This window comes from Gymnogyps californianus, chromosome 14 (assembly GCF_018139145.2).
Source record: "Gymnogyps californianus isolate 813 chromosome 14, ASM1813914v2, whole genome shotgun sequence".
Lineage (NCBI taxonomy): Eukaryota > Metazoa > Chordata > Aves > Accipitriformes > Cathartidae > Gymnogyps > Gymnogyps californianus.
Window position 1 is genome coordinate 9,020,687 of NC_059484.1, and position 23,084 is coordinate 9,043,770.

At 39.9% G+C, this 23,084-nt stretch overlaps 2 protein-coding genes across 2 annotated transcripts; both read left to right on the forward strand.

The window, feature by feature from the left end:
• The first annotated feature begins 260 nt into the window (after positions 1-260).
• On the forward strand, positions 261-7,528 carry IL12B (interleukin 12B). Its single transcript, XM_050905541.1, has 6 exons — positions 261-342; positions 2,300-2,581; positions 3,749-3,866; positions 4,911-5,104; positions 5,916-6,061; positions 7,403-7,528. Exons 1-6 carry the CDS (start codon positions 261-263, stop codon positions 7,526-7,528), a joined length of 948 nt encoding a protein of 315 aa, XP_050761498.1.
• Positions 7,529-17,202: 9,674 nt separating this feature from the next.
• On the forward strand, positions 17,203-22,308 carry LOC127022186 (ovomucoid-like). Its single transcript, XM_050905641.1, has 4 exons — positions 17,203-17,266; positions 19,412-19,431; positions 21,607-21,734; positions 22,263-22,308. The coding sequence occupies exons 1-4, from the start codon at positions 17,203-17,205 to the stop codon at positions 22,306-22,308; spliced, it is 258 nt and encodes an 85-aa protein (XP_050761598.1).
• Positions 22,309-23,084: the final 776 nt, after the last annotated feature.

Genomic DNA, 23,084 nt, shown 5'->3' on the forward strand with positions numbered 1-23,084 from the left:
ACAATTTCCTCTAAGTTCCATGATTTCTTCTCTAAACTGGTTTGCGGTGTGAATACCAAGCGGATCAAAATCTTGGCTTGAGCTCCAGTATGAACCTGATATTCAATTTTTATGTAGTCTAAGAGTTCTTAGAATGGGAGAATGTTTCTTAGTTCACTGGAACTGACTGTCGTCTTCTTATCCTGTCCAGCATTGAGCTCGATTTCAGTACACACTCAGCAATCCTCAGTGAAGTTTAGTAATTTATTTTTTCCTTACAGATGTCTCACCTACTATTTGCCTTACTTTCATTATTTTCCTTTGCTGCCCTCCTGGAAGCGCAGTGGAAACTGAGGGAGAATGGTAAGCAGTCTTCACTTACTGAGACCTACAGCTGACTGTAGGACACAAGGGTATTTCAGAATTATACTTGTGTCCACAAGCACAGAATTTGTTAACTCTAGTATCTTAGGCCAAGATTCTTCCTATTTGTTTGTGAATAACTAGCCAACTAATTGGTATTAATGGAAGAAATATTTAGAAGTCCTAAAATGTCATACAACAGCCATTCTGAATATTTGCATTAGAAACTGTCTTATTTCCTATTCCCTGTTCTCTTGTTTCAAAAGTGTCAGTCATGCAGTCTGGAAGCAGAAACAGTATCTTGTGACTTAGATAACTGCCCACAAACAAACAAGTGAAGAATTAATTGTCAAAAAGACTATTTCACGGTAAAACCTAAAACCTAGAAATAGTTTATCCAACTTTTCTGGTAAATAACTTAAATGTAAATGTATTTGTAAAAATACAGGGTCAGTAATAAACAAACAAATCTTTTGAATAACTTACCAGAAAATTGGGCTAAATTCAGATAATCAAATTTGCTGTTCTTATCCACCCAGTGTAGCTCCATAATCCAGGCTGTCTTCAATGCGATTATCCAAAAAGAAGGACCCTAATCAACATGAGAAAAGCATTCTCAATCTGATTGTGTTTTATTTGTAAAAAGTAATTCAATTACTTTTCCCCATATCTTTACATTAAAAAATGATGTATCCTGTGGGTTCCCTGGGCAATACCATGGTGCTGAAAACTGCAGATATGTTTGTCAGTATTGAGAATAATCTTTGTGTTTGAAGTCTGCAAGATTTACCTTGCCTGTGCTTCAAATATCCATAAGCAGTTTGGTAAGCTTCCAAGCTTCCTGGAGTTGCATGTTTTCTGCCATTTTAGATTCAGCATTTGACATGTATTTCTTAGTGTTTCTTCTTTGTGGTAAAGTCTTAAAGCTCTCATTCTGGTAGTGAAAAGGTCTTAAGAGCTCACTGGAACTCTGATTTCCTGAGCTGAGTGCTTGCTGTGGTGTTGACACACTAAGAAACAAATTTTTGCCACTTCTTGCATGTAGAAGAGTCTCTGAGGGCACTGAACATGGTTGGGGAGCCTGTGACAGCAGCAGTATATCTGAGCAATGACAGTTAAGTTTGAGAACTGTTGCCACACAGAAGTGTAGGTGAAGTTCTTCAGCCAACCACAGCAAAGAGACAAAAGAAGATAATGTTTCTTTAATGGAATTGTTCCAAGTTGTTTTGTTATGTGGTGTGTCTTCTAATTTGGAAAGACCAGCAGGGCACTTCAGAGTTACAAGATGGCATTTAGAAGACCACATCTCCCTGTTGCAGTCCACTTAGCTCTGCAGTAGCTCAGCGATCCCCCGTCTCTTAGTAATTGCTCCATTGGGACCAGGGTGATAGAGGTACAGATTGTTCCCTGCAGAAAATGGAAAACAGCATCAGCTACAGGCAAATACAAACCACTTACTCAGAGCTCCCCTCCTTCCCATTGCTGACTCACAGACCTTTGACACTGAAGAGGGCAAAGCGTCATAGCTTTGCACCATAGCAAAGCACCATAGTGCGGACTGGTTTTACATGCCATTCTGTGAGCAAAGGCCACAGGCCACGTGCAGGAGGAATACCTGGGCTGAGTGTATTCTGGCATCCTCACCTTTAAAACAAAGGTACCAGTCTACTTCCCATGGTTATGAACCACTATAAGATTCTCTGGGAACATGGAAAAAAAATCACTTCTTCCATTAAAATGTCATCCCTATTGATCAGCAGGTTCTAGATACACTGTAAATTTCTAAGTTGAACTTCTTGTAGTAAAGATTTCCAGGTGATGGTGAGGCCTTGGGCAAGAAAGCCAGAGATTTGTTAGCAGTTTTCCTGGAGAGTAGAGCTGAAAAAAAGGGCTCAGTTCAATCTTCACACTGTTAAGTATGAGTAGCTGCTAACATGTCTTTCTCTGCAATGTCCAGTGTATGTCATAGAATCAGAGTGGAATGATGAGACACCAGCTAAAAGAGTGGAGCTCACCTGTAACATATCTGATGAAGCCCTGCCAGTTTACTGGAAAAAGGGCACCGAACTGAAAGGAACTGGAAAGACTCTGATTGCTGAAGTCAAGGAGTTCCCAGATGCTGGCAACTACACCTGTCTGACAGCTAATACCCATGAAATCATCAGCTATGATTTCTTCCTTATAACGAAAATAGACTCCAATGGGCAAATGATAAGGTCAATTCTGAAAAGCTTTAAAGGTATGGTCATAAGATGATGTGATATATCTTGCTCAGCTTTGTGCATTGGAGCTTTGTGAGAACCAGAGGGAGCTCTCTGGAGAAATGCATGAGAAATACCCACTTCAAAATGGGTCCTCTTCAAATGCTTTACTGACAGTAAAGGGCAAATGATTACTTTTGTGGGTCTGTATATGGTGCAGTTGATGAGCAGCATAAGAGTCGGTTGCCATGGGATTAATTTAGGACTCTCTAGACCTATAGGATGGAGTGATGGTAGGAATGATTAGATACAGGATAACATCGATACCACACCACTGCTTTTCTGGTGGGGGAGCAATTGACTTGCTTTGCCTCCATCTCACAGACCCAGCACTCAGGAGAGGGTTTGCAAAACCAGGGCTACATGATTTGACAGAACCAGGGACTGACCTGGATTTTAAGTGCTGTCATTTGGGCTTCTCCATTCACGATTAACCCACTGGGACAAGCCTGTGATGTTTTGCATTTTCTGCATGAACTTCACTCATCTATGTCTCATATTGCAGTCCCTCACTGTAGTGCCAGGAACTTAGGAATTTCCAAGGCTTTTTCCCTGGCTCCTGGACCCACATATCAGATGCAGTAGGCTGGTCTGCCAGTCAGCTACATCCAGGGTACAATATAGAGTTGTTGAAAGTCTGCAGTACTGGGCAGCAGAAATGAAACACATGCCTATACTGAGGCCTGATTCGCTTCTCACACTGGAAACATTCCCCATCAAGTGCCCCAGTGTGTGAAGATGTGAGATCATCCACTGCCTGCAGTCTCATGCGTGGGGTAACAAATACAGAGGTTTGCCAACTGAATAGCTGCAATGTTTCTTTGTGAAAGGAACAATGGATTTGTCTATATAAATCTCTTACTGACAGCTATCTGCAACAGCTTGGGTATGCTCTAGGTCCTGTCAATAGCCACGTAGATGTAGTTAATGTGGTGCCATGTAAACCAGCCTTCAGCCACTAACTGTGGTTATATGGCCTTTTAACTACAGGTGGCTGCCCAATGGGCGGTATGAGACTGTGTCTGCCTATGTACCCACCACCTGCCAAAGTAGATGGGAGTCTATTGAATTACTCTTTTCTCTCTGCTTTGACCGTTTTGGCAAAAAGAGTAAAAAAATCATGTTTCCTTTCTTTTTCCATCTAGAGCCAAACAGGACATTTTTAAAATGTGAGGCAAAGAACTACTCTGGAATTTTCATATGTTCATGGATGACAGAAAATGAGAGTCCAAATGTGAAGTTCACAATCAGAAGTCTAAAAGGGTAAAAGCTTGTACTTTCCTTAACAACCTCATAGTAAGGCCAGAACAGCCCTTTGTGTTACTCTGTGTAGGAGATCCTGGATTTTAGGCTATTGAGGACATGCAGAAGGCGAGGAATCCCATTTCCAGAGCCTGAACATCTGCAAAATGTTTTGAGCCATCATTGGGACTAACTTAACTAATAAGAGCATGGAAGTTGCTCAGAAATTAATAAAGAAACATGAAACATTGAAAATGGAACAACCCCCACTGGACTGTTACAGCTGCTACAGTACAGCCACAGAATAACTTAAGCAATAGCAAAAACAGTTCATGCAGGGGAGAGAGAGGAAGTTGAGCCAAAAGCAGAAACAATCATAGCACTGAGTCCCTTCGCAGCAGATCCAGCGGAATTAAGGGAGTGGGAGGTTGCACCCACTGCAAAAGCCACATGTCCACTGACAAGTCTCTGTTGAGGAACGCTGCAGAAACCTGCAAGGGAAATATGTGAGGGGAACCTTGTGGGGATTTCCTACCTCCCACTACTCTTGAGGGTTTCTCCAAAACATGGAGTGCTTGAGCAAAGGTCACTTCAGTTTGTTAAAGAAGAAACAACTGCAAAGTGTTTTATTTTGCTGAAAGCAAAAATAGAACCAGATTCACGTAGTACTTTATAGATGGCTTTTGTTATTTATTTCTCAATGGATACGTTTTAACCTTCCCTTATTTCTTCCAGCAAGGTTTTGGAAAGGGCTAAGGAACAAAGTAAGATACTAGAGCTTGTCATGGGACAGTGGTAATAAGAAATGAGATATCCTGTTTTAGGTTTAAACGCTAATTCCTTCTGCTAAGGCAGTGGGGGCTTTTGTGATTTTACATTAATATGTAATACAGCACTGAAAATGTAAGAACTCCCACTGAACTGTTTCTGCAGCTGTTGAAGCGCAGCCGTAAAATGATATAGGCAACATCAAAACATTACCTTACCAACTACATGTTGTCGTTGTTGCAACAAATTCTCAGAACAAGCCAGCATTTCCAGTACTTTTCTCTGTTCTGTATTCAGCTCTCCAGGAGACGTAACCTGCAGCAGCCCTGTAGCTCACACTGATAAATCAGTGACTGAATACACAGCCCAGTGCCAGAAAGAAAACTACTGTCCATTTGCTGAAGAGCACCAGCCAATTGAGATGTTCCTGGAGGTCATTGACGAGGTGGAATACGAGAACTACACTAGCAGCTTCTTCATCAGGGATATCAGTGAGTAGACCAGGAATCATGATTAATTCTTAGCTTTATTCTTGCTGCTGATAGTGGAACTAACAATGGTAGCTGATCAAACCAAGCTTGGGAATCCCTGCCCTATTCTACTGTAAATCTGTATCAAGCCCCCAGTTACAGGAACAGGGGAAAACAAATCATAGCAGCAGTCTAGAAGAGGATGAGGAAGTGAAGAAGCAACATCTCCCTAGCTTGTGACCTCCAGCCCTCTCACCCTCACATCTCCTGGAAGTTTCTGTAGCCTTCTCTATCAGATGGACATGTTTTGGAAGGGGTATGTGGGAGAAGTCAGAGAATAACCAATAATCCAGCAGGCTTTTCTCTGCAGATTTACTCAGATAATGGTTAACGCTGTGTTTGCTTCCCTCTTGATCCATTCTTGCAGATGGGCATCCAGGGCAGGTTAATAGAAACTGACAGGAAATAAGAAGACCAGTTGTGACCATGATGCCACAGGGCACAGGAAAATGAAGGAGCATCCTAAAGAAACAGATGTTTTGCTAAATGCCCTAACAGTCAGCAGGGGTTGAAGATATTCCTCTGTGTCCAACAGAGCCCTCTGCAACCCTCCAGGCAAAAAAAAGTAGGATCTTACACAGAGAGACTCTGGAGGTGTGCTTAATTTTCCATAAGAAGCGTACAAGGCAGTTCTTACACATCACACCTACTCCTCTCTTAATCTCATGGAGGCTCCCAAAGCTGATTCCTATAAAACTATCAACAGTAGTACACCAACACCTGGTATTATGCTGCTAATGTGAATTAATTCCTTCTCTATTTTCTCTTGCAGTAAAACCCGACCCACCCCAATGTCAGTATGCAGCCACAAACGGAACAGTGACCTGGACATATCCCAAAACATGGAGCACACCAAAGTCCTACTTCCCTTTGACTTTCAGGGTCAAAGTTGAAAGTACAAAGAAACACGAAAGCCAGGTAGAGATACAACATTTGAAACACAATTTTCTTGCTTGAACAGACAGTATAAATAATATAAGCTTAGTATGCAAGAATCATGGACTAAAAAAAAAAAAAAACCAGCGTGCTGAGACCCAAATCTGGCAAGGTTCTGTCTTGGCAGAAAAAGACCTCCTTCCCGGTTCTATGAGCAGTAAGATCCAAACAACACTCTCTGGGGTGGATGCAACCCTGATGTAACTGGGGAGATAAAATCGTGCCCAGCATTGCATAGCTGTGCTAGTATGAGAAAAGTATTTACTAATTCTTTAGTAGGCTGTGTGGGTCCTAATGTGGGAAAATCCCAATTTCCAAATCAAGAAGCCTAGGATCTGTTGCACTGATTTCCTTGTATGTTGTTTGTACCTGGGTAGCTCAGACTTTCTTTATAGGTGAATTGACAAATAAGGAATCAATGACTCATTTGGTAGCATTTCTGCGGAGACTGGCAAAGACTACAGTCTTTGCCACTCACTTTCCAGTTATTAGTTAATTAATAACTGAACATTGCTACGCTGTATTAGCTTTAAATCACAAAATGGGTTTGCTTCCTTTGCTAACGCTCATGGATACACTAAAGGGTACATGACAGCAATATGGCGATTTGCCTAGGTTGGCAAAGAAATCAACAGCAGAACTGGAAAGAAATACACAAACCGGTTGACCACAGTGCAGGTCCTTAACTGCAGTGCTGTTCTTCCTTGGTCCAGCAATCAGAAAAGTAAACAAATGTAATGATCATTCCAGTTTGTCAACTGACTAAACCAAAGACACTAGAGGATGTCTTTTTCTATGTGAAAAAAATAAGCAAGCCTGTACCAGCAGATGGGGCCATTCCCCTAGTGCTGACTCCTTGATTTTAGTAGAGTTGTCTTGTACAATCCCTTAGGTAGAGAAACTGGCGAGTCTACAGAGTGATTCTTGTATCAGCCACAAGTCCTCAGCGGAAATTTCAATGATACTGAAAAGCAGCAACTTCTGTCTTTCAGGGTTCCCACTCTGGGAGAAGAAGAAAAAAGAGAAAACCCCAGATAAACAAATAAACCCTTTGTTTTAATGACTGTTTCAGTTTGGGGTTTGGATCACTTTACAACACCAACTTCAGTGGGAAGTGGGCTTTTTAGTTTGTTTCTACTGAGGCTAAAGTTCTCACAAGTCCTCATGACTTTGGTATCTGTAGGTGAAGATTGGTGCCTTTGAAACAACAGACTACCAGTGGGTTTTTTGAGTTACATGTGCTTGTTGCAATCTATCTGGCACATTATTGTATGTTCTGCTTGACCTTTACAATCCACTGATGGAGCTGTGCCCTGTTCATAGGTCTATGATGCTGATGAGCAGTCTATTCAGATTCCAACGACTGGGCCAATAGACAAGATCTCTGTGCAGGCCAGGGATCGCTATTACAATTCATCCTGGAGTGAGTGGTCTTCACTTTGCAGGTAAGACTTAAAGACCCTTCTACTGGAGGAGCAGGGATGATTCCTTACCTAGGAGAGTAAGGAGTCTATGAACTTCTTCTGCTTCTTAAATACTCATTTATTTCACATTTCCTCATAACCATTTTTGTCTCCTGAACATTTTTTCATGAAATAACTGTAAGAGAATAAGCATGTAAATGTATTGGACTGTCTAAACGATGATTCTCTTAAAAAAAATTGAGGAAACAATTAGAATCCATTTAAATCAGAGAGGAAACAATGGATGTAGGTTCATGGACATGGGTAGGGTTCTACCTAACTAGGCAATTATAAAATATTCTTTAAGAAATATATGAGCATTTGGCCATTGCTAGTGTAACCCATGCTGATTTTTATCCTTTCTGTTCATTGATAGCTTATGAATCAATGTTGAGCATCCAAGTACAGCAGACAATCCATATACAGCCAAGTTTTACCAGTAAAATGAGAGAGGGAGTGAGAGAGAGAGGAGATATTTGTTATTAGAAAGAAAAGCTATTAGCAGCTTCTGCTAGTCCTAGGAATGGCAGGGTTTTTATTCTGTGAATTGATTAGCATTCTCTGACAGCTCTAAATTACTCTCAGCCTAGCTTTCCAGGTCAGAACATATTTTTAAATATAGAAATAGCCTCCTTCAGATCAACACCAAAAAGAATTATACAGATTTTTTTATCTTCTTCCTCTCTTCTGTTCTGTAATTTTGGGGTGGTTTTTTTTTCAATTAGGTGTAGATGCAAATCTCTCTGACCTCCAAGTTTCCTGAGTCACACTGTTGAAAAGTTGTAAACTTGTAGCCCTATTGAAACACTTGAAATGAGATCACACTGTTCTGTGGATCCAGTCTTCATTGGTACAGGGGCATTTATAGATACCAATGGGAACTGAAGGAAATTTTCAAAAGGGCTGTAGCTGGACAGGTGCCTAAATCTCATCAGTTGAAGCTGAATCCCTAATCCCCATCAGACACAGGACCTTCTGAGCCTTGCATTATGTGGTCCTGAGTCCTTTAGGGAAATTGAGTGGTGGCATTTCACTAGATGGCTCAGACCAGCAAAGCTTTATTGCGAAATGGACTAAAAATCTAGGTCTGAGGAAAATAAAGATAATTCTTATGTAAATTTCCTTTCTCTTACTTTACAGATAACCAGTAAGAGATTCTAGGAGAATGGCACAATGCTCCTAAAGAAAGCAAAGAATGAATTAGCACAAGAACTTAAGCATAATTACAAGAAAATTCTGCATTTGAGATTATTAAGAAGCCATACCATATCTTTTTTGTAATAGATTAATATGGTCCTGATTTTGGCAGCTCTTTTAAATTCCCCAGATTTGAGTAACACCTTTAGCATACATCATGTTATATTAACATGTATAGTATTTTGATACATTGCTGTCAGCTATTATTGTAGGTTCTGCATATTATTGTATTGCATTTATTTATTTATTTATTTATTATTATTTATTTACTTGACATGACTTGCAATGCCAGATGATGGCAGTTGCTATTCAAACTGTTTCATGTGTTAATTTATTTGGAAAGTAATTTACTGAAAGAACTGGTTTAGTATTCCATTATTTAACTGTTTAATTATTTGATTATTTAATTATTTATTTTTATTTATTTTGTTGAAATGTATCAGCATAGAAAGCCTTGGCTGCATGAGGCATCTATGTATCATGTATCAGGGCCATCCTCATCGTCCAATCTGATGGCAGATGTTTTAGTAAAAGAAGGAATTGCAAGTTCGGAGTCCTAGAAATGTTAGCTGCTGCATTTTGTCAGCTGTCTGTGCTTACATCATGTTGATGCCCAGCTGGTGAACACTGCAAATGGTTGTTGCATGAGAGATCCACCACTCTCAAAGCCCTACACTTGCAGCTGAACCCAAGCTGCAGTGGAAGCAATGGGAGCGCTGGCGTGGAGGGAGCTTTGAGGTGCTGTGGTTGAAAGAGTCCTGTTGCCACCTCTCATGAACATGAAAGGAAATGGGAGCCAGTAGCTGAATATAACACCTCCTAAACAAAACTCCCTTTCTTTCATGCTTGTGATCGTTAGAGGCCCTTTATTCAGTGACCCATGTGTACCCAGTGCATCTCTTGCAGTGGAGTTTTCTGACAATAAAATTAATTCAGACCTGCAGTGCCACAGGCAAAACCACAGGGCACAAGTAGTCAGGAATCTGCAACTGAAACCAAGGCAGCTTAAATTATTTAAAAGTTTAACTGCCGTGTATCTGATATTTCAGAAAGCAATTGGTAACTGGTTTTATATGTGGATGTTAAGCATCTAATTAGAGTTTTAGAATACAGATTTTTATAGTTCATTTTGAAAGTATTTCCCTACTACTGCAACATCTTCACAGAACCTTAGGGACAAAACCTCCTGGTTGAGGAAAAAAAGTCCTGGTTCTGAACTGCTTACAGTGTAAGTCCCCAGGTCTGGAAAGAAGCAGAAGCATGTGTTGAAGCCTGTACATTTTTGTCAAACCACCTAAGTCCTGACTTTCAGGAGGGCAAAATACATTAAAATATCTTTGAGGATTTAGGCCTTAATCCCTGATACAGAATCATTGAAATTAAAGAAAGACTTCCATTGTGACCATGCTTCCTTTTTTTCCAGTCTTAGCAATGGGTGGTAATTTAAGATATTTAAATATTGAAATGTGGGAAGTATCTGATATTTCAGAAAACTGTTGATAATCTAGCTACAAGTGCTGTTAGTATTTATTAATATTAAGTGTACGCATCTTATTTCTGCTATAAATGCAATTTACTGTGCTTGTTTTACAAAGGAGCTAATAATAAATACACCTGAAAACAAGAAAATTTGGTTTACTTGTGATCTGTTAAGAAGAATGGTTAATATCACTCTTCACTTTCCTACCAGAATATTATGCACTACTTCTGAGGCAACGTCTGTAGGGAGAAGTAATATTACTGATTAATGCTACCAAATTCATGGCCTGTAAAACTGTACAGGACAACACAGAAAAGTGACATCTGTTAGCAGTCTCTTCTAAAACCTCTTCTGCAGGCTAAGAAGTGATTGTTTCTTTTGCAGTCTAAGAGTACATTGAAGTTCACTGGTCTTTGTGGTCAGGAGGTTTGCAACTGAAACCAGGCTGACAAATATCTTGAGGTCTTTGAGGTTTCTCTCTAATACTGTTGGTACAGTGTTCAGAATTAGTAGGACCTTCCTGTTCTTCAGATATCTGGCACCATTGAAACCAATCATTGAAACCTCTCATTAACTTTGATTCAGCCTAGTTTTCACTCTCAGAAATACTCAGGCTAAATGTACAAGTATCCTGACAAAGACTATATTGATCTATTACCTTTAGAGGAATATGCCTTTCTGTGCCATGATCCCATAAGGTGCGTGAAACCTCCCCACAGGAAGCTTTTCTGGCATAGATCATGAGGTAATGAGGAGCCGGTAGCGAGGAAAGTCATTGTCCAAGATTCTTCAGAAAAATAACAAAGCACAGCTTGAAACTGCCCCTTTTTCTGCAGAGATCACGTTAATTGTAAGATGGCTGCTCTCTAAGACATAAAGTTGGCTTCAATCCTTGATTATCCATTTCCTGGGCCTTATATGGATCCAAGTGCCTCTGAATATCTGCTCTAGAAATTGTCAGACAGTCTCCCATCTCTGAGGAACTCTCTAGATGATTGTATAAACAGGTGTTAATATCACAGCACAAATATTCACTACAGTGGCTCCATACACTGGAGATCATTTCCTAACATACTCCATCCAGTCAAGAAAATAACAGTTGATGTGTCAGTTAATCCTTGTACTTCTCTTTCTTAATTCCTCTCCTTGTTGCACTGCAAATAATCTGGAAACCTTCTTATAAAGATCACAAAGGCATAGACTCAATCAGGCTGCACAATGTACAAAATTGCCCCCCAAAAAACTTTAGATTGCAAAATCAAAGTTTCTGAAATAACGTAATGATAGAACTAAATTTATTCCTGAGGCCCCTATGGTATGAGAGTCATTAAGCATATAGACACATAATAGGTCTTCTACTGGACCCCTGTCTTACTCGGTGACCCATCGTTCTCTGGGAAGGGGCAGCTCCTCCAGCTTTCTATTCATACTCATCATTCAACATGCAGCTTTAGGTTTTGCCTACCACACCTCCCTAAATCTGCACTGAACAGCAACTGACTAATTCCCTCCAGGGCTTTTTGTGGGTGCTCCTCATCTTAAAGAATGCTTTACAAATAGTTGGTGTACTTAATGAGGCACTAATAGGTTGCAATAGGAGCTTGCTATCCTCTAAGTGCTTCAGCCATTAGAGCTGGGTAAGCACGCACCTGCTAACAGCAAAAGGTAAAAAAAAGACTTATGTCTAATTAGGGGTTCTGTGAGAGAACACAGATTTCAGGTCCAAATTCTTAATATCCACCCCTCCTTCCATGTTGACCTTCATCTTTTCCCAATTCTAATAAGTTGTAGCTTCTCTTTTATAAAAGTTATAATATTTTTAATAGAGGCAAAACCAATGTACGTCCTCTAACCTTGTTCTGGGACATGAAAAAAACTAAGCAACCTTTCCTCAAGTATTTCAGTTTGACTGACTTCAGTGTGACAGAACTTCAAAGTGCTAAACACCTGGAAATTACATCTTAAAATACAAAATAGAAGGCAACTTAAAATAAGTCCTATTCAATGCTCACTGGCCAATTCATTCAGTGCTAAGTGTTAAGCTGTTAATCCCTGTTTTGCATATATCTGTGAGGAATCAAGTCATTCAGAAACATCAGTGGTATGACACTAACGCAAAGGATTCACAAGCTAGTTGCGCAATAGTAGGTATCACAGCCTTGTAATTTATCTTAAAGAGATCAGAAGATACAAAGAAAAAGAATAAAGATCAGCTCCAGCCTTTGCAGAGAGTCATGGTGTTAGGGTTTTTTTTACTTTCTAAAATAACATATGAAACCTTCAGCTGGGATCTGTCCCAGCTTGATACCTGCAATTTTAAACAAAGGCTCCTTCGATCTTTCTTAAGGTGTGGAAAATGGGAAACTCACCTTCCTTCAGGCAAATACCCAAATGTTTTGGCAGAGTTTGATGCCTTAAGAAATACATCATTTGGTTCTCAAATCTTCCATTGAGCAAGACTTTAAAAGTCTGATACATTAATTCCACATGGGTGGACGACCCTAACCACCCACACACAATAAAATTGAAGGAGCCTGTGTACTGGGTTGCGTATAAACATGCACCGGAATCACTAAGAGGTCTGAATTCCCACTCGTGACCATATCAATGTCTGTCTTGGCTTGTACATTCTTCCCAGGTATACACGGTGTGTGAGAATATGTTTTTTAGCTATTCCATGTGCCATTTTTTCAGCACTGTTGATGTCCTCAATGTGAGGCACTCCATTATATGAATGGGAACAAGCTACTGCACATCAATGCTTTCTGGAATGCAGCCAGATAACATCCTTGCATGCAGAATAAAGCAGACACTTAACTAATGATGTGCTGCAGCAGCATATTTGGCATCACATTTGTGCGCCATTCAGGGGTCCAAAAATAAAAGCAATATATCAACAATTGTGACAAATGTTCTCACTCTCAGAAAAATATGCACTAATATTTATCAGACATAACAGGCCCACTGAAGTGAATAAACATTTGTTCACCAAGTAATTGCTTTTTCTTCTTCAAAATAACAACTTGGAGAGGTAAGAAGTTGGGAAAAGACAAGATACAATGATAAAAGTAGAAAACTATCAGAGGCTCACAATTAACATACATTTATTCAAACAGTACCTCTCAGCTCAATGGAAACGAGTATGAGTTTGCTGATGAGGCCAAAATTTCACTCAAAATTTTGCAATCCAAACAGAGCATTTACCATAAATTTCAGAATTAGTTTTAGGTATGGTAAAGAGGCCTTACTTGTGCAACTCTGCGAAGCAGATATTACTAAACAGATCTGAACACTTGTTTTCCAAAAAACAACATTTTTTTCGAGTAGCTAAAATCAATCCAATGTGCTCCTCTATTGTCCGTGTCTGCTTTGTCAAATCGAGAAGTGTTGACTCATAAGGACAAATACAATATGCCACAAAGTCCTGAAGCAGCTGACTGCCAGCAACAGTTGACGTTCACCTATGAGAATCACAGAATCAGTTCAGGTTGGAACGGACCACTGGAGGTCACCTGGTTCCCCACATCCCCGCCCCACCACCAGACCATGGCCAGTTTAGAACAGATCCATTTTTTAGTATCTCCAAAAACCTCTCTGGGCAACCTATTCCAATGCTTGACTACTCTCGTTGTGAAATTTGTTTTCCTCACATCTAATTGGAATTTATCTTGCTGCAATTTGCACTATTCTCTCTCTTCCTTTCACTGTGCACCTCCGAGAAGAGTCTGGCTCTTGTCTTCTCTGTACGCCCCTATAAAGCAGCTGAAGGCAACAATGAGACTTTGCCTTCTTTCTTCAAACTGCACAAACCACTTCTCTCGGTCTTTCCTGGTATGACATGTGCTTCATCCCTCTAAACATCTTGGTGGTCCTTCGCTGGATTTGATCCAGTATTTCAGTGTCTTTCTTGTGCTGGGGAGCCCAGAACTGTACACAGAACTCCAGATGCAGCCTCATAAGTGCTGAACAGGGGGAAACAATGATGGTTTTGACTTGATAACTACATTCTTACTAATACAGCCCAGTATGCAGAGCTGGACTTGTTCACTATAGGGGCAAACCATTGACTCATGTTCAACTTGCCCACCAAGAGAAGACCCGCTTTGTTCTCCTCTCAATCTGCCACTGAATGTTCTCAAAGACAGCACTCTGACCTAGATGAACCTTTGGCCTACCTGAGGATGACAGGTCTCAGGTTGTCAGACCAGCTCCGTATGAAGACTACCAGGGCAAACAAGCCTCTGCAAGTCTTGACAGAGAGGCACCTCAGATGAAGCATTTTTTCAGTCAAACTGACTATTTCCTCCAGTTGGCTGATGTGAATTCTGCCCATTCTTAAAGCCAGGCATATAGATACAGAGATACTTCAACATCCTTTTAAACTGGAGTTGCAAAAAATGCTTTGTGGCATTGCTTTTTACCAAATTTCATTTTGAGATTTTGCATATGAGTATTACCTCACAGCAGAAAGTGAAACAGATTGTTGCTTTCTGTGTATGGCATTTTTCTTCTCAAAGCTTCAAGACAGTTTTGATATTTCAAAATGCAAAAAACTCCAGAACTTTGGCTGACCCCCTGCTGTGCCCCACTTGTAGTGAGCTGCTATTTGCACACCCTACAATATGACACAGCTTCTCATCAGAACTGTATCCTTCCTATCTGAGTGGTCTGGGCAAGCCCTACAAAGCTTAAGGTCCACTGCTCAGAAAGTTAATCTTAATTTGATTCAAAAGCCCTAATCAAAACACCTAAACATTACCAGAAAGAAAACATTCACACCATGGCTTTCCTGCTATGGGGCATAGAATAAGCATTGGGAATCCTTTCAATAGCAAGGTAATTTTCAAATGCTAAGAAAAATCTGATCCAAAATCTGCCTCCCTCATTAGCACCCTCCAACCTCCAAAAGTCATCTCTTCCTTTCTACACTAGTCCTCAGAAAATCTTCCTACATCAACTCAGAAGACTGCAAACAGATGTTTATATTCTTCCGCTAGAGAGATGGGATGGATACTGAGGTTGCATCAGACAGTACACTCTCTAGCACCATATTAGGCAACAGAGTGTAACCAAAGTGGCAGATTTCCTCATACCAGTGTCAAGGAACCTGCGTGTTCTGTCAAGCTGCAGTTTTATAGTTTCAAGATGTCCTCAAGAGTCTTGTTTGCTCAGAACTATTCAGACTAGGAGTACCTTCTGGTTTGCTCTGGGTTGCCTAATGTTGGTAATTGTCCATCAACCAACAAACATACCCTGAATATTCTCCATGAGTTTACACGTGCTCTATGCCAGGCTCTTCAGAAAAGTTTTGGGCGTTCCAGAACAAAGATTTCACTGACATCCCAAAGCAGCAGAATCCAGACAACCTCAATTTAAATCACAGCCTGTCTTTTGTGATCTCCACCTCACAGGAATATGCACAGATGTCCAGGTTAAGAACAAAGAAAAATTTAAAATTAAATCACTGAAGCAAGGGCATTTAAAAAAAAATCTACTGGCCTCCACCTCAAACCAGATCTTTACCTATCCTGGAACTGGAATTTGATGGCATCTAATTTTTTTTGTCCCATGAAGTGATGAGAAATTAACAATTTATTCATTACCTACCTTCTTTAAAGACAAGATGATCTGTATCCCTCTTGGGATAAGTTAGTGGGGCCCAAGGTCTACTTCACCTATCACAACCTTTTCTGTAAGAACTTTCAGTCCCTCTGTCTTAGTGAAATTAGCCTATATGACCCCAACTCCAGCATGGGGAAAAAGCCCCAGGCTATCTTGCAATGTAGGGAAGGTGATCACTGAAATACTGTGAATTGTAATGGTGTGCAGGGATCTTTCATATTGAGACAATTTGCACAGCTGCATTGTAAATCGCTAAAGAGAAGGCAATTCTGGAAGGATGGGTTCAAAAAAAACTATATGCTCAAAACTCCCCGTTACTTTGAACTTTATCAAAATTAAGACTCAGATCTGAGTTTCCCATTGTGACTCTACCCCTGGTCGGTATTATAAAAGCCAGAAAATTATGCCTATTGATTAAGTCACTAACTGGTAGTTGGAATTGTTTAAAGAATCCCACATGATATGACACCTATTGTGCTGGAAATATAGCAACAAAGAAGATGGGCAGGCAGAGGGATCTTCTCCATATCTCCATGACAGTAAACTAGGCAGTAACTCAGCAGGATGCACAATGGCTGTGAACTCATCCCTTTCTCTTTGCTAGGCAGTGCAGTGCAGTATCTTTGCTCCTTCTGTCACAAAGCATTGTTTCTGCTCTCTAAACTGGTGGAACTTTAAAGGCAGAACAACACTGAAAGACTGGGGGATCTTCTGGGCTGTGTGTGAAGGTGAGAGTATTCACGTGAAACATAGACTTTTCCAAGCAGCAACTACTACCACAGAGCAGTCTGAAAGGGGTCAGTGCATGGCCATACTAATCCGCATCGCCTCTATCCACAGCTAGTAACAAGGGTCTCCAAAATTTCAAGAGTGTAGGAATTAAGTATTTCAGCTCTACTGGTATGAACCTTTTGGCATGCACCCAGTAAGAAGTTTTTTTTTTTCCCTGGGAATTGTGTTCATCTCTAAGGGTCAATATGTCAATAACAGAACAGCAATAAGTAACCACCTTACTGAGTCACTCCTTGGACTCACTAATGGAGATGAAACAGTTAATTAGGCAAGGGGATTAGCCAAAGTACAATACATCTCCTTTATCAACACAATCCATGCTGTGACGCTCATCTTTGCCCTGTACTTACCACCTTCATGTTGTACAGAAGACATTCTTATTGATACTACCCATGGGCAACACCTTCTTCTAATTACCTTCTTTACAAGGGGGATTTCATCATCAGGTTTCCTGCTCTTTGTGTGTGCGTATATATATAACTGCTCTCACACATACACGAATACACATTTAAGCTAAGTGTACTGCAATACTTAGAGCACAGATTGTCTGTGAAACAGGTCAAGAACCCATGTCTGCCATGAAGACAACAGGCGCCTTTGTGCTCCTCACTCTGGTGGTTCTTTGCCTAGCAAGTGAGTAACCTTTTTTACTTCCTGATATATTATAGTTCTAATGTTCAAACACTGCAAGCTTCTCAGTCTACTGGGATAGTAAGCAATGGTTGCTGGACTTGGGTGGCAGAAAGCAAGTGAAATTTTATGCTTGTGCACTATTTAGCACGCAATATTGCACTAGTTTTACAGTTGCTAACTTGAGTAGATGAAACCTATTCCTTGATGGTGGTGTGAATCAGAGCTGCATTCTGCATTGTAACTAAAAAGTGAACTGTAAAGCCTCAGAACTAAAGCAGCTTTTTACCTATTTTTTTTTTTTCTATCTGAGCGGGGAGCTTGGAGCTCCGATGAGGTCCTTCTCCTGCCAAACTGAGCGAGCAGGAGACAGTTGATTATGACGGGCCACATAACATGGCTGTGAATAACTTCTTTATGATGATAGTTTGCCAGGCTGGACAGAGCTTTGAGATGCAGGTTGCTCTGTGGTAAAATAGGGAGCTGGGAGCAATTTCTTGAGCCTTCACTTGGTAATTTTTTTTTTAACAAAAACTTGCAATAAAAAAAAAGAAAGATATAGAAAAATAAGTACATTTAGAATAACTGAAAGAGGAGAGTCCAAATCTTCTCTGCCAGTAGTATAGCAGTTCAATAGCATTATGAATGTTAAAGACGCAAAACAATGAAAATGTTGAAACAAAACCAAACTTATGAAACAAAACAATCTTTTTCCATTTTGAATAACTCTGAAAAGTTTGCTTTGAAAATTGTCTCAAAATCAAAATTCTTATGAAAAATGTCAATTCAATGAAATGGCATGCTTTTGATGGAAACTGTTCTTTCAAACAGTGTTTCATTAACTACAGAAAAATAAATAAATATTGCTCTCATAAGAATTCCAGCTAATCGCTTCCTTTAACTTTCTAGTTTATCTTGTCTGCATTAAAACTTTATGGATCAAAACTTTTTGAGCCACAACTTTTTTGCATTCACTCTCAAATACATAGTGGCTACTAAAAGGTTATCAGAGAAAAAATAACATCTTAATGTTTTTGTGGGAGTGGGTTAAATCTGATCCAATTCCAGAATAATGAAAACTCAGTCAAACTTCTGGTGACATAGACTGAAACTTGACATGAAGCATTATTTATGCTAGTTTTCTTTACATTGGACAACTTTATTTGATGAGAAGATGTAAGCAGCTCCATGAAAGGAAGTTTCAGTGGAAAGCTTAATGGCTTTAAAGATCAAAAAAAGCTACACTGAGTCAGAAGGACGTGCTAGACCTGTATTGCCTTTTATATCATAATACATTTTCTTCCTGCTCCTTCTGTACAGAAGCCTCTGCCTGATAACTTTTATCCCTCGGATGCCACAGAATGACGATTACAGGACAGGAGAAGAACAAAATACATTCCTAAAGAAAGTAACAAATGTGTCACCATAATGGAGACATGCCAATGTTACTTGATAACTTTCTGGGAGGCGTAATTATCATTGTTTTGAAGGAGCTTTTTGAAGCCCCACCTGAGAACAGGGCTCCATTATATTAGATGCCATGTGTATACAAAATAGGAGCCAATCCTTCTGCCAAATAGTTTAGAATCCATATCGACCGGCAAGGGAAAACACTTTTTAAAGTGGTATTATGATCCAAATTGCATTATTATATATACTTAGTACTACATTTTCATGAAGATATCCTCATTATTGACAGAAAATCAAAGTATAAAAGGACCATGTGATTTGCTTACAGCCACATATGATTTTTTTTTTATAAACTTGGGAATTAAAACCCAGTGATGCTCAACAACTAGTTCATCCTAAACAGACTGGCCATTGAACATAATATTGACTCCTGGGTCTTCAGTCTTTTTCTGGTGAAAAGGTGGACAATAGCCTCCATTCCCTCCCACAGCAAAGGCTGTTCTAGTTGCTGACACAGATTTCTAAGGTAAACAATACAATAAGGTCCACTTGTTTAATAGGTTCTGACACCTGTATCTTATTAAACACTGAAAAACTATGTCAGTATTTACTTTCAAGGAGGTGAGAGACTTGGTGTTGCTGGAAGGGCTGGTACTAATTAAATCATCCCAGTTGTAAACTGAACGTTCATCAGCAGTGTTTTTTATTTTATTTTTTGTGATTCTGTTTATATTGCAGATGCTGCCAAAGAGAATGAGGTGAGTAATTTTCTCCTTTATATCTGGATAAAAAATATATAGTTTGTAACAACATGAGGTCAGAAAAAACATATTAAACATTAATTAAATGCTGCCAAAGTATTGAGGTTTCAGAGATAAATCCCGGAGTTTGAAATATGTGGTTTCCATACAGTTGCCCTGACAACTTCCAGATGTTTTTACCTGTAATGCATTCTGGGCAAGAAATTGGGCAAGGCCAAATTTTAAGTCAGAGAAATCAAGATTTTTTTAAATATTTATCTGGTGATGACACTATAAGGCTTTCTTGCTGACTTTCAGATCCTAAATCATGTACCTAGAGATTTTGACTTCTCTCTGACTATGCTGGAGTGTCCATCCTGGGGTCAATCTCTGACAGAAATGAGGCACTAAGCAATAAAAATCCTTACTCAGATGAGCAGAGACAAGCCCTTTCAGAGTCAAGTGGACAGTAGCAGGGAGTGGAAATTCACACACACACAGAGCTGGTCCCCTACTAGCACAACATATACAGCCTCTGATGCCTAAAACTACACCAAGACATACATACTTTTCCAGGAAGAGCCTGTGCCAGTCTCCACACCAAACAAAGTATCTTCCCCATTTTACCAGCTGTTACACATACATATATGGGGCAAATTCACCTAGTTTCCAGCTTTTTTATTAGCTGGCCCTTACCTCTCACAAGTTGGTGATTGACCAGTTTTAAAATGATAAGTTACAAGCTACAGACATTCCCCCCCCATGCCACTGCCTCTGCTGGGTTATGTTGTGGAAACCTGTCCGCTACGTCAGGTCTCTGACCTGCTTTTGCAGTTGGGGCTAGGTGTGCTGCCTCCTGCTTTCCAGCCCCAGAGTTTGAAATGTGTGAGCAGCCAGGGCTTTGGAGGAGAGGGAAAGGACCAAATGAAGGAAAAACCTAGGTAAATGAACATCCCATATGCTTTTTTTTTTTTTTAATGGGACACTGGATTTAAGCCAGTAATACCCAAAAGAGTGATTGGCTAATGACTTTTTTTGCCAGCGGAGACCTCTCAGTCTGTGCTGAGCCATGGCACAGAGGCTGGGCTGCTGAAGGGGCTGACCACACACAGCTCCTCACTTCACCCACCTGCAGACCCTGGGCAATGACTAGCATAAACCCAATCAATAATCTGTAATAAATGCCAGGGTTTGGCCAAAGTAATACTCCTGTCCTTCACTAAGAGTTGGAATGAAGGGGAAAAAAATCAGGCCATAACAAGAGAACAGCAAGGCTGGGTTCTGTTTTAAATATATACATTTATAATACATATTTTGGCTAGATCTTCAGAAAGGAAAAGCTCCAGTCTTAGTGTCCCTCCAAAGACTAATATGCTTCAAATTGTCACCAGACTAGCAGCAAAAAGAGCTGAACCAATTTTAGTTACAGCACCTATAAGGACAGGTGATTTCCTAGGCAAGCAAACCCTAGGCTTTTGAGGATGACAAACAGCACATTAAATAGAATATGTGCACTGCACAAGGAACTCCTTGCTTGTCAAATACCAGGAATGACATTCACTTGACAGGAGAAGATTGAGCTCCAAAACCAGGACAGGAGCACTTTCAGTCATTTCTTTTATTAGTTGGTACTCGCATTTTCATATATAAGTCTGTAATGAATACACTCCCACTATCAGATGAGGGCCTTTCAACAATTTCTTTTCATGCTAATACTTAAATAGGACTTTACTTAATTCCTCCTGGGCAGATCCTTTCACCAGTGTAAAAAGCGTCAAGAGCTGATACTGGTGCAATAAAGAGACAGAAACTCTTCACATCCCTGAGAACTAATCTCACCTTAATTTACTGACAATTGCAATCAGGTAGAAAAAAATATTAAGACTCAACTTTTCTGTAGATGGAAAAGGGGTTGTATTTTTTCCAGTGACTGTATTCTTATTCAGATAGACAGCAAAGTCCGTAAAGGTGCTCAGTACCTGACGTGGGTAGCATCACACACATCTCTATCAGAAGGAACATTTCTTTTTTGAGGCTTAGGCTCAGCTAATATAGATGGTGGAGCCCCATTGACTGTGCTGCCCTACAGCAGCTGACAAGCTTGTCCAAAAATTTCATATATTCATTATTTCTGTAGGTGAATGGAGAATGTGAGAAAGATGGATTCAAAGAAAAATGATACTGTATTTGCAGGTAGACTGCAGTGAATACAAGAGGTTAGAGAGAGGAAGACCTATTTACTGCGAAAGACTCTATCAACCTTTTTGTGGCTCTGATGGGAAAACATATAACAACAAATGTTCTTTCTGCAAAGCAGTCCTGTAAGTACAATACTACTTAATTACTCCTGAACAAGCCAAAATCTGAGATTAGCTGAGTTATCTTGTATTTCCATTCCACCTAAGTGCTATCATTTTTTTCAGTCACTACTCCTCTGCTTCTTTGCTTAATCTTTATAGACTAATTTGCTTCTCCCACCAATAACGTCCAATTGATCTAAACAAATGACCTTGATATTTGTGTGAGCAACTTCCTATTCTAGCAGAAACTGTAGAAGTCAGACAGTAAAGAGAAGAGTTCAATGAGCAACACAGGGCTAACAAGGCACCTGGAACCAAATTAGGTCATATAAGAATTCAGAAGTGGTACCAGAAATACCTTGCTTTTTATGGATAAAATATATAATTTCTAAAAGAAAATTGTTTACAGATCAGTGCCTTCTTGTCTGCTGCAAATGTTTATAGTGTATTCTCTGTTAGCAAGTTGTTAGCTGAGGACTTCAGAGAGATTTTAGTGCATAATGTTAAGCTTACTGTCTGCAATGTCTATGTCCTTCCTTTCCTTTGCAGGAGAAGTAGAGGTGCCTTACATATGAAGCAAGCAGGGGCATGCTGAATGAATTCTGCATGACAGAGAAGAGTGCTGAGAACAGCTTTACACTGCCTTATCACAATCTCTTAATTTAATTTCATTCACCCTGCCTGTTCTGATGATGGCGAACAAAGCACAAAGTAGGCTTTTCAGCTGTGCTCTGTCATTTGCTGCTTCTCTCTGCTCCAGAGTGTCAGGACTGACACTTCTGTCCTCCCTGCAAAGCACTTCCTCGGGATTCTCAGGAGCGTTCCTGTTTCTGTAGCAAGCTGGTTTTCATATGAGCCCTTCATTATATATTTGTCTCCATGGTTAAAGTTCAAATCTTCTGACAGTGCCACCTGATCTTAGTGGACACAAGTCAGTGCAGGCATTGCCTCTGTTTTCCTTGTTGGTGAAGTGTTTTCTTTCATTTACCCAGAAACTTTTGCAGATACTTTTTTTCCAAAGGCTTCAGCTTTCCTAGGCAGTGCTTTGACTCTTCCAGTTTTGTAGCTAAATTTTAAATGCTCATTTTTCTTCTAACTTTGTACAATTCTGATTCATATACGTTGTTTATTTGTGCTATTTTCCAACCAAGCAAACACCATAAAAAGTAAATACTCTACATTTCTATGTCAAATAATACTAAATAATGAGTGTAATTAACAAGGTACTACTTTTTCCTGACTGTACAGTTCCCTAATGCATTGCATTTCTGGGCAAAATAGCAGTAGCTATCAAATGTTACGTAAATCTTGGCCAGATGGAATTCTTAACATTATTATATGCTATTCCCAGTCACTGGTGTGTCCCATGAA

What these genes read in the sequence shown, in the direction of transcription:
- IL12B (XM_050905541.1), top strand. Translation starts at nt 261, where the DNA reads ATGTCTCACCTACTATTTGCCTTACTTTCATTATTTTCCTTTGCTGCC. An exon ending in AATTCTGAAAAGCTTTAAAG is followed by an intron (nt 2,582 to 3,748) that starts GTATGGTCATAA and finishes TTTTCCATCTAG; the next exon opens with AGCCAAACAGGACATTTTTA. An exon ending in CAAAGAAACACGAAAGCCAG is followed by an intron (nt 6,062 to 7,402) that starts GTAGAGATACAA and finishes CCCTGTTCATAG; the next exon opens with GTCTATGATGCTGATGAGCA.
- LOC127022186 (XM_050905641.1), top strand. Translation starts at nt 17,203, where the DNA reads ATGTCTGCCATGAAGACAACAGGCGCCTTTGTGCTCCTCACTCTGGTG. An exon ending in GGTGGTTCTTTGCCTAGCAA is followed by an intron (nt 17,267 to 19,411) that starts GTGAGTAACCTT and finishes TTTATATTGCAG; the next exon opens with ATGCTGCCAAAGAGAATGAG. An exon ending in TCTTTCTGCAAAGCAGTCCT is followed by an intron (nt 21,735 to 22,262) that starts GTAAGTACAATA and finishes TTTCCTTTGCAG; the next exon opens with GAGAAGTAGAGGTGCCTTAC.